General features: G+C 38.5%; 2 protein-coding genes across 2 annotated transcripts; one reads left to right on the top strand and one right to left on the bottom strand.

The window, feature by feature from the left end:
• Positions 1-2,425: 2,425 nt before the first annotated feature.
• LOC106906431 (olfactomedin-like) lies at positions 2,426-6,995 on the bottom strand. Its single transcript, XM_014971709.2, has 5 exons — positions 6,814-6,995; positions 6,519-6,677; positions 5,603-5,815; positions 4,187-4,319; positions 2,426-3,456 (listed from the first exon to the last, which is right to left on the bottom strand). Exons 1-5 carry the CDS (start codon positions 6,847-6,849, stop codon positions 2,609-2,611), a joined length of 1,389 nt encoding a protein of 462 aa, XP_014827195.2. The 5' UTR covers positions 6,850-6,995; the 3' UTR covers positions 2,426-2,608.
• Positions 6,996-10,801: 3,806 nt separating this feature from the next.
• On the top strand, positions 10,802-18,576 carry LOC106906427 (olfactomedin-4-like). The gene is made up of 7 exons (XM_014971706.2): positions 10,802-10,929; positions 11,005-11,127; positions 11,202-11,420; positions 13,621-13,774; positions 13,924-14,148; positions 16,889-17,057; positions 17,177-18,576. The coding sequence occupies exons 1-7, from the start codon at positions 10,876-10,878 to the stop codon at positions 17,643-17,645; spliced, it is 1,413 nt and encodes a 470-aa protein (XP_014827192.2). The 5' UTR covers positions 10,802-10,875; the 3' UTR covers positions 17,646-18,576.
• Positions 18,577-18,611: the final 35 nt, after the last annotated feature.

Below are 18,611 nucleotides of genomic sequence, written 5' to 3'. Positions count from 1 at the left end.
TTGAGTTATCCATTAGGTTTTACTTCAGAAATGCATGCACATTAACATTTTTTTCATCTACGACAAACATCAGATACGTAAGCAAAAGAAATACTTTAAAATATAGAAGAAAAACTTAAATACATATAATTTTGTTATTGTGACTTCAGCTGTGTAGTTAAAACTCCTATTACAGCCTCCGAGAACCTGGTACGTGCTTCAGATTCTGGGTATAACAACAGACACATGACCAAAGTCAAAGTAACACAAGAAAGCACAAAAAGGGCATGCTCTTTAGTTAATTTGACACTCCAGGAAAAAAAAAAAATAACTTGAACATATTACACAGAAGCATGAGATTATTTTAGGTGGGATCAAAGAGTTTTGTGAAACCTAAAAAGCTACAAAGGTCTGACGGTTTCCAAAATGTTCCAGCATCTCAGCATATCATTAGAGTGCATGAAGATCCTCCCATCCTTTTTTCTCTGTGCAGAAACATGGAATCAAAAGCCACAAACACAGACCAACATGCCGCTGCTGCTTGGCTTCTTTAAATCTGTTGGCCAGCAAGTCTGTCATTACAGGAGCAGAGCTCTGGGTGTGTCACACAGTGAAAACCAGGCCTGTAAAACATCGGTGGTCCACTGAAGTCTCCGTGTGTGTCTCCACCTACTGCCAACTTCTTGCACTACAACAAAGGGCTTCTGAAACCGTAATGGGAAATCTGAATACCACAAAGTCCAGAACAAAGCCTGGGACAACCGATACCCTGCTGCAGCTTTCTACACATGAAGAGCATATTAAATACATACATTCAAAAATGCTTCATTTATCTTGAAAGGAAATAAATAAAATTCTGAACATTCTGAGGACCTTTACTGTAATTTTATATAGATATATTTTATTTCCAAGTTTCTTGTTGGTTTTAAGTAAGCATGGTCTACATGAATGATTTTGCAATAGCTCAAAATGTCTTCTCTTCCTATTTCTGTTTTTCCAGTTGCTATTCTCGAATGTTTCTATAAATTAGAAACCTATTTTCTTATTTTTTGTTATTTCCTGCCTAAGCAGTCGGGGTTATCTGTAATCATTTGAAGTGGTTGTTTTTCAGGCTTCCTAAAGCTCCTTCCAAGCTTTTCTCTTAACTCTGACTAATTTGTCAGTACCTGCTCATTTTCAGAGGAAAATTGTTCTTTTTTTGTTAGGCCACTTAACTATGACTCATGGTTGCATAAAAATGTTCTTAAAGACAACTGAGCAAATAACCACTTTTAGGTTGCATCACCAGGCAGCTAAACACAGAAAAGTCATTGTCATTTCTTAAGATGCAAAACATCAAAGATGACTTTCAGATCCGTCTAAATTGATTTTTCACCTATTTTTCTTTTTCTTTTCAGATTGCACTTTACATTGATTAGAAGTAATCAGTTACTTTCTATTTCCATGAGGTATACTTATTTTGCAACGGAGGTTTATTTAACTCAATTCGGAGAGACTCAGATGGAGAAAGACAACGATTAAAAGAGTTTATTGACGTGTGAATAAAAGTTCTTTGGCGCTCGGGCCCCGGCTGAGGACGTCGAGCTGTGAATTGCAATAGCTTGGTTGACCATTCCCAATACTGATTAGGAATGTCATCCCCTGGGACCCGATACTGGTGGTGGAGGTTGGTGAATGATGGGAGCCTGGAGAGCCAGGAGAGTGGAGGTGGAGAAGGGCCGGAGGTGGGTTGAGCGCAGCTGGAAAGCGGAAGACGACATGGATGGAGGTCCTTTTCAACAGGAGCTTGCTCGGTGATTGGCCGTGATGTGGCTTGGTCCAGCGATGATTGGTCGATGACGATGAGCGAGACACGCCGACTGGATGATACAGGTGGGGCTAGAGTCTTCCAGTTTGAATTTACGCCAAGGCTTCTTGTTAGCAGTTATAATTCTTCATAGGTCATTGAAGATCGATAATTAAGAAGTCTCTGACTTGGTAGCTGATGCAAATGGACATCTTCTTCTTTATGATGATCAAAACATGTCTTAAAGTAGGGAAAAAAATACTAGTACAACATGAATTATGTTTCATTCTTGTTACTTGGGTAAAAACATCTGCTAGCCCATAGCAGAAAACAATCACCCCATGAAATGTCAAAACTGCAGATCTGTCTTAAAATAATGCAAACGTGCAAGATTTTTTAAAATGTTTTTCGATCGACTATGAAGTCCTTACTTTACAAAATTCTTACTATTTACCTCCTTTCACTGAAGTATTGCATATTTAGTTTATTATTGAGCAGATAAAATTAAAACAGGAAAGAAATGTATTTTTAAAATTGCATTAAAAACTTCAAAACAACGTATTTATGTGGCCCCCAATCACTTTCAAGTTGATAATTTTGGCACTCGTGGCAAAATATTTGAACAACTGGAAGTGTGACGTTAAGATTATGTTGACACAATTAAAATATTAATTTTTATTCACCTAAAACAAGTTTATTGCAAGTTTTGAAAAGAAAGGAAAAAATGCATTAAAACAAGACATTTATTAAAACATACTTCATTTTTTCTTAGAATAGCAACAGAAAAAGGTGTCAGATGTGATTTGAGGAGAATATTCTTCTTCTTAGGTTCAAAGGCAACACTCAGAAGTAAGCCTGATAGGCTAGGAGATATCCATCGTTGTACATGTAGATCTGCCTGTTGACCGGGTTGTAGCTCAGACTAGCCACTCCTTTAGCAACTTTCTCCAGCGGCAGTTCCAGAGAGTTGTCCTCTTTTCCTGTTGCTGTGTCGAAGGCGTAGAAAACTTCCTCTCTGTATTCATCCACGTAGCGGGTGGCGTACATCACACCACACACCATGAAAGCGTTAGTCGCTGCCTTCTTGAACAGCCTCGTCTCCCAGGTTTGCGACACGTTGATCGTCTTTGAGTCGTCATCCCAAAACAGCTTGCTCACTACCAGATTGCCATGGTTGCCAACAGTGGCATAGAGAGCCCACAGTCCGGTTTCATCAGCCTCAACATCCACGTCGCTATTCGAGCGGCATTCATAGTAGCAATATGGAAATTTGTTGTTGAAGCCCACACCTGTGCCAGGAAGGGTTACCCGCTTGACCTCATTGGTCTTCAGGTCGTAGCGGCAGATATCTGCAGAGCGGTAGCAGTGATAGTACAGACCGTCACCGTACAGCACAGCACTAGGACCCTCAATGGCGGTGGGAGCAGTGACGGAGGAGGAGAAAGTAGCATCCCTGTGGTTGGCAGAACGCATGAAGTCTTTGTAGGTTTGGTAAAGGCGGACTATGTTTCCATAGATGTTGCTGCTGGTTAGGGTCTGAACCCAGTAGGTCTCTGTGTCCGACTCGCTGTCCATCTGCGCCTGTTTGCCCCATGATCCAGAGACGTGGTTCTTGTCATAGGGGTTGATTTTGGTCGTGACAGGTTCACTGATGTTGGTGATTAGGCCCTTCATGCAGTACCTGTTCTGGCCTGAAACAGGGGGGAAAGTGTCTTGAGTTGAGATTAAACTTTCAATATTTCATTGAGTGTATCATTAAGGAGTGGAATGATTATTATATTTTGCATAATACATATTATAGTACACTGATATTTTTTAGCTTTTACTTTTTGGTCACAACAACATGTTTCAGAAGAAATACATTTTAGCAACCAGGCAACCAGAGTGGATATAAAATGTAGTTTGGAAGTCATGATTTCAATGAAAAAGGCTCTAAAACCCAGATGGTTCAAACCTATGTTTAAAATTAAACTCCCCCTTGTTCAACCATTAAACAGGATTAAGTGTTTTTTGAAAGGTGACTTGAATTTCATTTGCCACACGCAGCCCTAATTACTGCAAGAGAAACATGAAGTAGGCTAAAGGACCCCAAAAAGCAACTCATCAGGCTCCAATCTGAAGAAATTCAAAAGTGGATAAGAAACAAAATAATTAACTTAAATTAGTCCAGAAAAGGTTAAAAGGCCATTTGGCTTTATAACTATAACAGACTGCAATAGCTTCCTGTAAAAGAAATTTCAATTAGACACAATATAAATTTATTCGAAACTATGTGGAAATTCAGATGTGAAATTGGTATTACATAATGCAAATTATGTAAAATTAAAAAATCTACTTTCATTAAATAAAAAATAATAATAATGATCTGGAAAAGCTCTGATTAATTAGATCTTTGGTGTCACTGCAGACACACAGACTCACCTCTGAAGTCTTTGGGGATCGACTTGCAGGACTCGACGTTGTTCTTCAGGTAGCGAAGTTTCTCCTTGACTGTCTTCATATTCACCGTGTCCGACGTTTGCATCTTTAGCACATCTTTTCGCAATTTACCCACCTGAAAGACACAAATAATTTAAATAAATAACTCCTGAAGAACAGTCTATAATTTCTTGAACTTTGGTTATGAGTGATAGTTATGAGTAGTCAGTATTTTACATGCGTTAGACAGAATTTAGTGTTTTGCTGGTTTTGGAGAATCATTGTTACGGAGGAGTTAAGCTAACTAGAACTAGAAAAAGCTAGTGAACAAATTTATTCACAATCTGTTTACTGTATATGGCATTTCCACATGTTTCTTATCTACTACAAGTTGCGTGCTAACAACATGGCCTTTAAAATTCATTCATTGTTATACTTTCTATATTTCGGGTAAGCTATATCAATAATTACATTAACTATTTATTACTTTTATTTCTAAAAATCAAGACATTTCTAGAAAAAGAAAAAAAATAGCATGAAGTAGCCACGAATGCATGCAGCTGAAAGTTTTTATGGAGTTATGACTTTACATTTAAACTCAAACATCATTTCATAATTTAATAGCCACTCCAGGCAAAAGCTGTCGTAGCAAACTCTTTAAATTGAATCTAAGTTAATGAGGTAAAGATTTAAGTGGTAGTTTCCAATAGTAGATTGGAGTCAGGAGAACTGTTGTCTGAGAGCAGGAGTCTGGAGACCTAACAAACCGCAACCTGTGAAGGGATTCAAAAGTGCTACATGATGAAGCCAAGCTTCCGGTAGCAGGGAAGAAATGCTTGTGAGTTTCACTTTAACTTTCTGTAAGCATTCAGAGCAAAGGCTGCAGTTTGGACCTGTATCGTTTCTCAGATTGCCACATGTGTTAGCGCTTCCATTTACCAAAAAAGCTATTGCTATGATGCTTTATAATAACCATACAGTAATTCAACTATTCAACCTGTTTTGAACAGTTCAGTTGAAGATATCATCTGCATGTCAGTCTATAGTTAGTTCTCTCATCATGTTTGGCGCTGAAGTCATTTCAAGCTAATGCTAAAGGTGAACCACCTTCATGTGGCTCAGAAACAAATAATTAATCATACAGTAAAATAAATGTTCTTACCTGAGAAACGATATAATCACTTAAAATAAAACATTTAAATTCTCCAGAGTCACTTTTCTCAGTTAAACAAGCTTTAAATTCAGTGTTACTTAAATATTGCAACAACTCAAGAATGTGTTCATTTGAGTTCATACATTTAAACTCCTGCAGGTAAGATACTGACCACTCATACTGATTCCAACCCCTCAAATACTTTATTATGATTCCAATCAATCCTAAGCTGTGTTGTCTTGATTTTTACTGAGTTTCCTTTGAACCTCTTTGTGGAGTTTCTGTGACTGGTCGTTGTTTAGCTGGCCGTGCACAACGGTGATGTCCGTCTCCAGCTGGCTGAGCTCCTGGCCCAGCAGACGGATGGACAGCGCTGTGTACAGTCCGCGGTCATGCAGGTACTGGTACGGCTCAAGTCGTGCTGTCAGGTTTGAAATTTGAACCTGAATGTCAGGGAGACGCTGACTGGAGACCAACACCTGCAGGGAAGCACACACAAAAGCTCCAAAATGTCAAGATTGCAGGTTGAAGCAAAACTATCAATAAATTGTTTCCTATTTTTTGAGAATGGTTCGCATGGTTTTAACGCTCTGAAACAAATCAAGTCAGACAAGAAAACAAAATGAATTTATCATTCCGGCATAGAAAATAAACTATATATCATGTATAGGCAATTTGACAGCCAAAGTTGTTAGTTTTAATAACTGGCTATAATCAAAACATTTAAATAAACGTGTGATTGATATGTTAAAATGTAAAGACAATTTTAATGAACAAGCAATTTATTAATAATCAAAACAATTTTTTGATTATTATTATTGTTATTAAATTCATATAATTTCATCACACGGTTTAACTTCCCAACAATCAAAGTTTTGTGTTTTTCTTTTATTTCGAACAGACAAAAAGTGAAAACAAGAAAAAATAAAAAAAAATTAAATTAAAGAAAATTATCATGCTCAGTTGACATGCAATTTTCCATCATCTTTTCAAAAAGGAGCAGGCAGAAGACACGCGATCTTATGATTTCCTGCCCCCCTCACTTATCAACTTAAAAACATTTAAATCTCCAAACACCAGATAAACTTACATCATTTCCACATTACATGACACTGACATCTCACATTCTCATTGTTAAATGTACAGCGATTCTACTCCCTGAAAATAATCTTCAGCTCTTACCTGCTGCTGCAGGCCGTGCAGAGACGTCTCGCAGGTTTCAACCTGCTGCTGCACAGCCTCATACCTCAGAGCAGGAAACGACCATATCGTGGTGTTCACATCGCACCGGCAAGAGTCAGACTTTTTCTGACCCGGCACGCGGTAAGCCCAGGTCTGTACCTACATACAGAAACACAGATGTTTATGGAAGCAGAAAACAGATGAGGTGCTGAAAACCAAATAAAACTCCTCACTGAGATTGTATCTTGAGGTTTCAGTCTAATTTTTTTTAAGAATCTGAAGAAATGTGACTTACTGTAGATAAGAGCAGTGGGAAGAGCAGCAGCATCATGCTTGAAGCTGGACCAGTGATGATCGGACGTCTGTGTGTTTCTCTTAATCAGCCTACTGATTTACTGTCTCTCATTAGTCATTACTGACCCATAAAATCAGGACTCAACTAAATATATCAAAGTGCAAAGTTACCAAAGACTTTTGGTCTGGCTCAGAATTTCCTACTTCCCCTTCTCTTTATTGGTCGTTTATTTGTGAGGTCAGTTCCTCTTTTAAAAGATCCTATAATAATTTTTTTATTTGAAATGTGTAAAATCTCACAGAACAAAACCTTCATTTCCATATTTTATTTAACAGCATTAATTAGATTGTGTTGCTGACTGCCAGATTATTTGTCCTATTTCTTGCCGTACATCAACCACTTTTCCCCCACAGCTGCTTGTCCATCTCCAGAAAGTTTAAGCTTATATTCCACATTATTATTCTATTGCTTTTATTATGAAAAGTTTTAGAAAGTATTTCATCCACTTCTTTTCTGTGATGGCTTTAATGGAAATGTGATTAGAGCACATGAACACAGCCACGATTCTCTAACTGTGGGACAAATACCACCAAGATAGCTTCTGACCAAAACCTCCAAAAAAAAAAAAAAGCGACAAGAAGGAAAAAATAATGAATATATTTGTATTTGTCTTCTGTTAGTTATTCAGTTAAGATCAAATGGGTTTACTTATGTAGCACTAATTCTCTACAAATAACGGGTCAAGGAGTCAATTTACCAAAAGGTCAAATGAATTCAGTCATTTAGATGGCTTCAAAGTCATTTATATTTGTTTTTAAAACACTTTGTTTTTAAACTCTGAAGAATTCTACACTTAATTTAAACATGCAATTTGATCAAATTGTGTTTTTTTTTATTCATTGTGCAGGTTGAACATTTTCTGTTCCTGAATGGTACAACCACATCCTCAAAAGTGAACCAAAAGTCTAAATAATAAATTAAAGGAACCCTTCAGTCAGGTTTTTTGTCCCCATTTGACTTTTCTCTAAGTTTGCAGTCACTTTAAATTCAAGGCCATTGACTTCTAAATGGAAGTAAAACAGCATAACTCAGATAAATAAGGTCATTTATGACCATAGTCTGCAGACTCAAGCTGCTGATATAATTATTTGTCTCCTATATGAACCTGAAGACAGAGGACAAAGCTGCAATACAACAAGGAAAACAAAATACTTCAAACAAAGCAAATGAAATGAAATGAACACAAGTGATTAAATAAACATACATTACATTTTGTGCAAAGGAGAATATATTTAATATGTTGTTTTTAGCAGTTCTCTGGTGATCTGAGAACAACACTGTGGGTGAAAGAAAATAAAAAATACTTTAATTAATGTATTGTTTTGAGTTGAGTTTTAGAATCTTATTCAAACAGTGGTGCCCAAGTTGATTCCTCGAGAATTACTATCCTGGAGCATTTGGATGCATCTGAATCAAATGGCTTAATTCCCTCATCAGCAGGTCATTCAGCTCTGTAGAGGCCTGGCAAGGAACCATTCAGTTAGTTCAGGTGTGTTTGAGGGCAGATGTATCTAAAAGTTGGAGGATAGTGGCTCTTTACAGCTACAGTTGGGCATCCATGAAGTAATGAAACATGTTCACAAATATAGATCTCATTTGAATCCAGTTTACTCTGCAACTTTTCCAGTCGGAATCGTGACAAGAAGCTTTATTGTTGCATTTCAAGTTAAATAGAACTTTCCATTTACAAATTGAAAGAAAAAAAATGGTTAAAGAGTCAGCTTATTATAGAGAAATAATCATTAAAGCTTAGCGTTAGCCTGACCCATATAAACCGTTTTATCTGATGAGTCTTACTTAATCGAATCGTAGTTCCTAAAGAAAAGAGACAATGTCAGCAAGTTCTGAACATTTTTAAAACTCATTTACATGTGGTAATTTTTTCTTTTTATGCTGATTTCAGTCTGGTTCTATTTAAGGTAAGAAAAACAATAAGCACACTGTCAAACAGTGGGACATAAAAAAAAATGCTTGGCTTGAAGAGCTTAGTCTGTATTGAATCTTTTGTGTGACTAACACAAACCACAGAAATGAATATTAAATTTAAAAGTCTAGTCCAGGGTTGTGGGTTTTTTATTGAGGTTCTTTTTCCTGCCTTCAGCGCAGAATGGACACTTTCTGTTCCTAAATCCAAATTAACACAAATATTATTAGCAAAAGATTATTTATTAGTCATTCTTTTTATTCACACGTGATTTCCCTTAGCAACTTCCAGTCACTGCATCTCAACAGAGACCATATGAGCAATTATTCACAATGTGTAAAAATCTAAATTTTAACCAGATGACATCTCTAAAACAGTTTACCTGTGTTTTTAATACGCAAAATATTATTTGGATGTTAGACGAATAACAGTCATATTCCTTTTTTGTTTACAACGCAGCAGTCCGATTTGTCCTTAAAGGAATCACAACGAGCAAATTGCAACAAAACTCTTTGGACTTAGTTTGAATAAAAATGGTAAATTTGTATTTTTTGCTGTTTATACTTAAATAAAATCATAATTTCTTTCAAATGGAAAGAAAACTCTGAGTTTGATTACACTGATCTTTCTTTTTCTCAGATTTGTCCTTAAACAAATCTGAGTTAAATTGAACTGAATTGTTCGTATCTGAACTGAATTCTGCATGTCAAGCTGTTTTGGTCCAAGTTGAATTTTGTACACTGGCAACATGAAGATAAATGCAGCCAAAATTTGGATCTGTATCCATTTGCTGCTGGTGTCAACGTCTCTGGGGAAACAAAGAGCTTGTGCTCATGTCATGTTTTCTAAAGCATCGCTGCAGTTTCACAAAGAGTGAATTACACTTTATGTTTAGGTGATCTTCAACTTAATGTTGCCTCGGAGTTGTGTCTATGCATCCTGTCAGCATTTCTTCTCAGTTGGTTAAATATACCTGTAAAATCGCCACAAAGTTCTAATATGTGAAACAATTCCTGAATTTGTCAAAAATACAACCTTAATATTAAAAATACTAATAAAGTACCATGTTTTTGAAGGTGAAAAGAGCTGCATCGGTTCAGTGCCCGAGAAGCATCTTCATGCTAGTTAAACTTTTTCACATTTTACCTCATAATTATGAGCATCAACTAGGCACAAAAGGATGCAGTTTTTTTCTTCCTAAAAATAAAAATCTGATGTCCGGAATACGCGTCAGATTTTATTATGTATATGCTACAGAGAGTCCAAATAAAAATCTGAGTAACATCCAGAGCATCTAATTTCACACGCGATCCTGCATAACTTATGGAAAACTCCAAACAGGGTTTTGAATAATTTTATTTCAACTATGGCTGTCTTCTTGTCACAAATGTTTTCCTTTAAACTGATTTTCCTTGCTGAACTGTGAATGCAGCTACAGGTGGATGGTCTGGATGTAGGTTTGTATTTGGGTCAGAGCCTTTCAATGTTCAAACGAAGAATTAAACTGTGACATTTTCAAAGCCTGGGACGTTGTTTTATAACCCAACCCAGTGAAATTCCTCTGCAACTTTCTCCCTGACCTATCCGCTGTGTTTGTTGGTCTGGTGATGGTGTTTGCTCTGTAATGTTTTTGACAAAACAGGTGGATTTTATGCAGGGAATAAATTACACACAGCACTGTTTATTAATTAGTTAATTAGTCTACAGGCAATTCTTTTGACCAGATATCATTTATGGGTATCAGAGTAAAGGCTGCAGCATAGTTTGACGTGGCACAATGTTGCTCTACTCTCTAAAATCCCCATTAAGTAAATGTTCGCTTTTAATTGCTGTGACAAATGTAAAAGTCTGCTTTAGTTCTTGAGCAAGATTAATTTATCAAAAGTTCCTCTCCCTTATGCTTCTGCCTTCTTAGCCACAAAGAGGAAAGGAATAAGATTCAACAAACATGAAGAAAAGAAACTTCCTCTTTTCCCCATTTGCGTGCACACATTAGTGGGAGTGTTCACTGCTTAGAAACCTCATCTGCACACAGGACCTTGAACAAACTCCAGTTTTATCAAGCTCTTTGATCAACCATGAAAGCCTCTGTAATTGTTCCACTCTGGGCTCTGTTCTCCCTAGCCCAGCAGGTAAGAAAAAATAACGAATGACAACTTTTTTCATTTTAATCCAAAAAAACAGCAACCTGATGCTTCAATCTTCAGGCGGCTCCAAGTAAAAGCTGCACATGTGAGCTGAATCCAGCAGAAAAGGCTTTTCCTCACGACAAACTCCAAACAGCGGAAGGCAATGCGACAGACTGCAACACCCACGTCACACCACAGAAGGTAATCCCACCGTGTCTACCTGCATGTCGACAGTCATGTTGAGTGTTGTGTGATCATCGAGTGCGCCTCTGCAGGCTCTGGAGCTGGAGAGTCTGCTGCTGGGACTGGAGAAGCGCCTGACCCAGCTGCACAGTGACGTGTCCGTCCTGGAGGAGGAGGACGACGGAGAGCTGTACGGCGTTCTCAGTCTGTTCGTCATAGAGAACGAAATGGTCGAGATCAGGCAGCTGATGGAGAAGCTCAACAGCACCACCGTGGAACACCAAGTCCTCACCGATGACACCGTTCAACAGGTAGATTCACGCATTAACTCTTAAATCTTTAGTACAATCAAATAGCAGAGCCTCAGAGAAAATTTAAGAAAACTCTAAGCTTTAATTCAGGTATCAGCTTCTGGTTTAACCACTCACCTTAAACCAGTGTTACATGTTTTTGGTGAATCCCTTCTGCCACACACCTGACTTGAATAAGTGGGTGGTTAATAAGCTTCTTCAGCACTTGATATCATCTAATTATTTGAATCAGTTGTTCTGAAACAGAGATACATCTAAAATATGCAGAGCATTATTCTTTGAGGACAGCAATTGAGAAACACTGATTTATCTGTAAATATATATATTTTTTGCCAACAGGGCCTTAGTTTGCTGTAATTCTATTGAAAGATACAATAATAAGCTGATTTTCCGCAAAGGTTTAGTTTGAAAATGTCCTCGTATTTTAAACAGCACAAAACATCATGTGTTTCAAAGGTTTCTCAAGGATTAACAAACAAAAATCATCCTAAATCCCTTTTTTTTGGGACATAAAATTCCAAATGAGTGAACATTTCTAAAACCACAATAAAGTTTTCCATTTGAACATTATTGAATATCTTGTCTTTGCTGTGTATCCAATTGAATATAGATTGAAAAGGATGTGGAATAATTGCATTCTGGTTTTATTTATGTTTTAATGTCCCAACTTCATTGGAATTGGTTTAAGTTTAAGTTTTAGATCAACACAAATCAAAACAAATACATTCATAAATTAATTTAACTACATGCATATTAAGCAAATGAGGACAAAGAGAAATATGTTTCTCTCTCGTCTCATACAGGAAACAGGAAGTCATGGATTAACTAACTAAAAGGCTGTCTGATCAGCTTTAAAAAGAAACATTAAAAATAAAATTGACATTTAGGGTCAATTAACAGTTAAAAACATGACTGATGATTTATCAAAAAGAGATGGTGATGAAAAGAAAAAAAACAGTGTGCTGAGAAAACAAAATATAACAAAGAAATTGCTTCTTTCTTGTTTAAAGTTGTAAAGTCATAATCTGAGACCTAAAGCGTCTGTAAGTATGAAAATCTGTAGATATTATTGTTATTGAAAGACAGTGCAAAGCTGCTGCTATCTAGTGGCTATAAAGTAAACAGCAAGACGGTTTGTGTATAGAGCAGTGGTGTCAAACGTACGGCCCGCGGGCCTGAACCGGCCCGCCGAACGATTTAGTCCGGCCCGGGGGCTAAATGCATTATCATTATTCATGAAAAAACATATACTTCGTTTAATTGAAAATCTGCAGTTCCTATTCTGTCCACGAGGGGCGCTGTGTTTCATTCAGAGCACACAACATGATGCAACACTGCAGCGGAACTAACAGCAGATGGCAGCACTGAGCTTCAGGTTCAGTAAACAAGTTCGATTCTATGCTTTACCAGCTTTTTATTTTGGCCCTGGCAACCTCATATTTCTCGTGCATGCTAACATACATACGTGTTATGTATGCAAGTTTTTCTATATGTATGCATTTTATGCATCAACAAATGTACTTAATCAAATGTCTGTTTAAAACAGCTGACACTTAAGATTTCAAATGTGTGAAGCCAGATAATTTGTTCAAATTGCTTCCCAGATGTTGAAAATTGATTTTAAATCTTTTCTTAATTTTTGTCTGTTGTATTTTGTGATGCAGGACAGTGTTTTTAAGTTCCAAAAACTGTGAATAAATGTTTTGCAACATTGTACAATCACTGAGATCAGTTCTTATGCATAATGCACTTAAATAAATGCTTAACTGAGTAAAAGTATTGTTGAAATTGCAGATACCTTTCTTAAAAACTGAGATTATTCATAATATATTTTGTAAAAGTGAAATTCGTTTAATATAAAAATCAACAACAAGTCCACTTTTATTGGTTCTATTTAATCTTGCAATGAGTTTACTTGTGTGGCCCCCTGCAGATCAGATTAAGCTGTATGCGGCCCCTAAACCAAAATGAGTTTGACACCCCTGGTATAGAGTAAATATTCTGACCAATACAAATAAACTAGACATGTTTCATTTCCATTTCAATAAAACATCACTCACATAAAATCAATATTAAAGGCCTGTCTGTGGTTCCATGACTTTTCAACGCTTTTTTTTTTTAATATCACTGTAAATTCACAAGTCAAAGTCTTAACCTTTTTCCCCCCAACTGCTCTATATGTTTCCATTGTCTTTCTCAGCTTGAGGAGTTGAAAACTGAAATGATAAAACTGGAGAAATTTGACACCATGGAGGTGGTGAAGGGACGGCAAGTCAACAAGCAGCTGAAGAGCGCCCTGGAAACATGCAGGATCGGAGTTAATGCCACTGTCGCACCCACCCAGCCACCATATGGTAACTTCCTCAAACATAAAGATCCCAATGACCTTAAACTCAAATACTTAAATGTACTGACCATTTTCCCAGGAAAAATGGTAAAAAAAAAAACAAAAACAAAAAAACTGTAGTGGTATTTCATTAGTTTTTTTTTATTTTTTATTTAGGTACCTGTCAACACGGTCCACTTCGTAACATCACCGGGCCTGGTGTGAACACACAAGGAGAGTTCTCTGGCAATTATGCATACGGGGCCTGGGGTCGCGATCCCAAACCAGAAACGAGGAAGGAGAATTGGTACTGGATGGTACCGCTGACTTCCAGCCAGTACGCTAACTATATCCGTTTCTACTCCAGTCTTAGCGCACTCATCATTGGGGTGAGCACTCCAGGTGAGGATGTTCGCCTAAAAGTGACTCGATAATTCTTCAAAATATTTGCATCCAGTGCTTTGTTTTAACTTCCGCACTTAAGTGAAGTACAGTTAGCTGTTCGATGACTATTTATGAGTTTCTACTGGTTCCAAGACACCAGTATGTGTCCAAAAACACCCTTTACACCCCAACCCTTAGTCCCCTCTCTAAAAGTGTGCTTCCACGTTTCTCAATGTGGATCAGAGCTCAGAGAAGGAAATGGAAGATGGGATCAACCACTCTGATGTCAGGCTTGTAAGTAAATTGCAATGGATTTCCCAAGGGAGAAAAGATGTCTGAGGACCAGCTTGCAGAGGGTCTACATCAGATGAGAGGGAAATGCTACCAATCTGTAGCTTCTGAGGTCCTTTAGATGAGAGGTCTTCAGCACAGGTACCATGCAGGTGGACTTCCACAGCTGCAATAAATTCCCCAGCTTCAGGCTCATGTTGAGCATGTCTCCCATGATGCCATACAGTTGATCTGCACAGCACTTCAAGTGCCTGAAGCTAATGCCATCCAGACCGTCAGCCTTCCAGTCTTTCGCAGGTTGTTCCTCACTTGAAGTGTTGTAAGGATCAGGGTTGTAGTGATGAGGAAGGCTGTAAGATGAAGTTCTCTGAACAGAAGTGGGTGAGAGATGTCTGAGAGTTGTCAAGTTTGGGGAAGAAAAGCAGGCAGTTGTTGAAGATGAGGGGCATTTGCAGCAGGGGATATGAGGGAGTGGTGAATGAGTGATTATATCTATTGAAGAACTATTTCAGCTTATTCGTCCACTGTAAATCTTCTACAACCTGGGCATTTTATGTGTCACTGGAAATTGTCGTCTGGCTTACAAACACCATTTTTTCCCCCTTCTCTAATCTTTCTTCTCAGTTCCTCTCTGTTTCCTGATCCAAACAGTCTCTTCTTTTTCTCATGGAGAGCCGTTGTTTCAGGATTGATGCCAGAGCTGCATAACATTGGACCTTCATGAGGGGCACAGTGTTGCCAACACTGAGGTCTTCCCACATGATGGAGCTAGAACTGTCCTTCAGAGTGTCTTTAGTCTCCTCAGACCATTTCTTCATTGTGAATTTCATAGCTGGTTCTTTGTGTACAAGAGGCTTTTACACCTATGAAGATGAACCAAGTTGTGTTTTAATCCCCCAGGTGAACAAGCTTACCTTTAAAGGGAATTTGAAATAAATGGTCTCTAACAGATTCCCAGCTCACCAGAAATCACTGGATAAAAAAAATATATTGCAAAAATAACACATTAGTGTTTTAATCATTATAAAAGGGCATGAAGTCATACTTAACAAGATAAAATAATGTATAACGGTAAGGGTTACTTAGATTGATTACAAAATAGCAAAATTCCTGAATGGCATTTGTAAGAAAGTAGGGAATCTTTTTAATATTCTGTAAACAAAAACTGAGCTTCATTGTCAGGCAGAAAAACAAGAAAATAAAATGTTGATCTTACTTGTTTCATCCACATCGTTTAGATCACTTACAGCAGGATGAAGAACTCTCTTCTGGATCTTGGCTCAGCCAATCAGATGATTTGTTTGTTGATCTGGAACTCACCAGTGCAGAAGAAGAACATTCTGCTTTCGGTATGGTTCCAGGAAGTTTTGTTGGTAGGTGCGAGACTTAGTAGCTGAAAGGCCAGAGGCCCTTCCAGTGGGGTGGCTGGCTGTGCCTGTGGGCAGTGCACTAGGATGGGGGCAGGGTGTTGGGGTACTGGGCCACTGAATTGACTTGGCTTACTGCCCTCGTCTTGGAGGAGGCCACTCTGTGGGGGACTCTCCTCTTAACATTTTTGATCTATCAAAGGTCCCACGTCTCAGCAGGTGCTGCATTGGTTTTGGGGCACAGCTGGGACAAGAGGGAACAAGGTGGGGAGTCCCCTTTGGTGGTGTGCTGCTTGTGTGGGAGCTTGGACCATGCCCGGAGTGCTGGGCACCCATCAGGATGCCTATGGCTCCGGGGGATACATCCTGGCCAGAGGCAGCAGTGGCTTCGCAGAGCTCTGTCAGATGTCCATTCTTTTTGGTCTCTCAGGGCCTAGCTCACCAGGTGTCCCTCTCTGCCCTGGTCCTTCTGCTTTACAGCTGCTGTGGTGGGCCAGTACCACCTCAGTGTGTTGGAGGTTCTGGGGTAGGGAGGGTCTCCCTTGCTTAGTGCTGGGTGCCTTTGCTGCTGGGGGTTTGTGGGAGCTTGGGGCCACCAGAGAGGCTGGCTTCAACCTGCCTCTCTGCGAGATGGAAGTGTGGATAGGTCAGGAGGGGGCCACCCTACATTTTGGCCTGTGACTCTTTGGCCTGGGAGCTGCTGCTCCATTGCTTTGCTGATAGAGCAACCTTTTGTGTGGAGGTTGCCTTTCTGATCCAAGTTTATCCTTCCTTTGCTGCTCTTTGGTGCTGTGGGTTGCTGGCCTTTCAATCTTCTTGGCATGAACAATTGTGCACCTCCAGGTGACACACTCACTCACATAAAGTAGGTCCTTGGTTCAGCACTAAATCTGTTCCTCTGTCTCTAATGTAATTTGCAAGTAGGTGTGAGTAAAGAACAAATAAGCAATTCTTTACATTGTGACAATAGAAGAATATTCTACATATGATCTCTGTAAACATCTAAGCTTCTTTGTTCTTGACAAACTGAGGTCCAGGTATTATAATCACACCAGTAAGAGTATTCTAATGGTTACCTGATTGTACATGTTTTCTACCAGGCAACATTCAGATCGCTTCCTCTAACCCGACCACCAACACCATTCAGGGTCCCAATAATGTTTTGTATGGAAGTGCCTTGTACTACAACTGTTACAACCGGGATGCTGTTTGTCGATTCAACCTCACCAGCAAAAGTGTGACCAGCGTACAACTACCAAGAGGAACCAGGTTAGATAATGTTGCAAGAACATTTGATGTGCTGGTTCTGTTTGAGTCATCGCTACAGTCTTAGTGTTGTTCTTTCTTTTATTACATTGTTAGTATTATTCCTGTCTCGGGTCTGATAGGTATAACTCAAAGAGTAATTTCTGCCACCTTGAAGACTGCTACGCCTTCACTGACCTGGACCTGGCCACTGATGAGTCAGGCGTTTGGGTCGTCTACACCACCACCGAGGCATTAGGCAATCTGGTTCTGACCAAGGTGGAGGAGACTGAGCCGCCAACGCTCGGTAAAACATGGCGCACTTCAGTCTACAAGCGAAGTGTGACCAACACCTTCATGGCCTGCGGCGTCCTCTACGCAACACGTTACATCGACGCAAATGTGGAGGAGGTGTTTTATTCCTTCGACACCACGACGGGGTTGGAGAACTTCAAAGTTAGCATCTTTATCAACAAGGTGTCCCCTAACATTTTCTCCTTGAACTACAACCCAGTGGACCAGATGCTGTACGCATACAGTAATGCTAAAATGGTCTCCTACAAGGCTTTGTTTGGGTACTCTGATCGTTATTTTTCAAGGAGTGATATTTGATCGTACAGTGATCAAATGATCACTGTACGATCATTTGACATGATAGTATTGTCATGGTGTTATATTAACGTATAAGCTTCGTCCTTTGTCTTGTTAGTCAGATGCAACAAGTTTCCTATGAAAGACAGCATATTCTCAAAATGTTTCCGCATGGCTTTAGTGTTACTGTTGCAGCCGCGCTGTCGTTGAAGTAGAAGTTGATTGTAAAACGGCACATTCACCTTTGGTTAGTTAGACAATTAATCAACTCCAGTTAAAAAATAAACTTACTCAGCTTGTTCAAATGCACTGGATTGTGATGAATATGGAAAATCCTTTTATTAAATTTATAAGAGAATTTTTGAAACAACAGGAAGCCATAATGTCTATTACTTCCTAGTAGTACAGTAGACGCCTAATAGTAGCGGGGATTAGGAACCAAAACCTAACTTTAAAATTATTATAACTGCTTATTTTAGTAGTTTAATCACCAAATATACCTTGGTATGCAGTAATACATACAGTGGAAACCAAAAGAAAGAAGGGTTCAGTTTCAGGGTTAATAAAATTTGCAATAATCACAATAAAGGCTAAAAATGAAGAAAAAAAAATACAGTTTGGCTATGAGAGTATGGTATTTTCTATTTACAAATCTAAAGAATCACATCATGTTGCTATTTTGTTTAATTCTCTTTAACGGTGTATGTGGGGAGTGGTGTTTATATGGTGTGAAATTTCTCAAGTTGCTTTTCTGCTCCAATGATAAATTAGATTTTCTAGCTGTTTAGTGATCATTCAAAAATGTTATGACTAATTTTCCGTATTAAATTTTGTACCTCCTTAAAGATGTAGTAGGTAACTTTTATAAAACGTGTAAAATTATATGATGGATATGTGAAAGAAAAATCAAGTATGATTGATGATGAGAATAAAACTGTCTCCTGTCTCTGTCTTTTTCCAGCAGATCATCTGTTTCTTACAAATATG

This window comes from Poecilia mexicana, unplaced genomic scaffold, assembly GCF_051168715.1.
Source record: "Poecilia mexicana isolate PSO_F unplaced genomic scaffold, ASM5116871v1 scaffold_6, whole genome shotgun sequence".
Lineage (NCBI taxonomy): Eukaryota > Metazoa > Chordata > Actinopteri > Cyprinodontiformes > Poeciliidae > Poecilia > Poecilia mexicana.
The sequence above is the reverse complement of the archived record's forward strand: the minus strand, read 5'-3'. Positions and strand labels throughout refer to the sequence as shown.

What these genes read in the sequence shown, in the direction of transcription:
- LOC106906431 (XM_014971709.2), bottom strand. Translation starts at nt 6,849, where the DNA reads ATGATGCTGCTGCTCTTCCCACTGCTCTTATCTACA. An exon ending in TGCACGGCCTGCAGCAGCAG is followed by an intron (nt 5,816 to 6,518) that starts GTAAGAGCTGAA and finishes GCTTCCCTGCAG; the next exon opens with GTGTTGGTCTCCAGTCAGCG. An exon ending in CACAGAAACTCCACAAAGAG is followed by an intron (nt 4,320 to 5,602) that starts GTTCAAAGGAAA and finishes TGTGTCTTTCAG; the next exon opens with GTGGGTAAATTGCGAAAAGA.
- LOC106906427 (XM_014971706.2), top strand. Translation starts at nt 10,876, where the DNA reads ATGAAAGCCTCTGTAATTGTTCCACTCTGGGCTCTGTTCTCCCTAGCC. An exon ending in CCCACGTCACACCACAGAAG is followed by an intron (nt 11,128 to 11,201) that starts GTAATCCCACCG and finishes GCGCCTCTGCAG; the next exon opens with GCTCTGGAGCTGGAGAGTCT. An exon ending in ACCCACCCAGCCACCATATG is followed by an intron (nt 13,775 to 13,923) that starts GTAACTTCCTCA and finishes TTTTTTATTTAG; the next exon opens with GTACCTGTCAACACGGTCCA.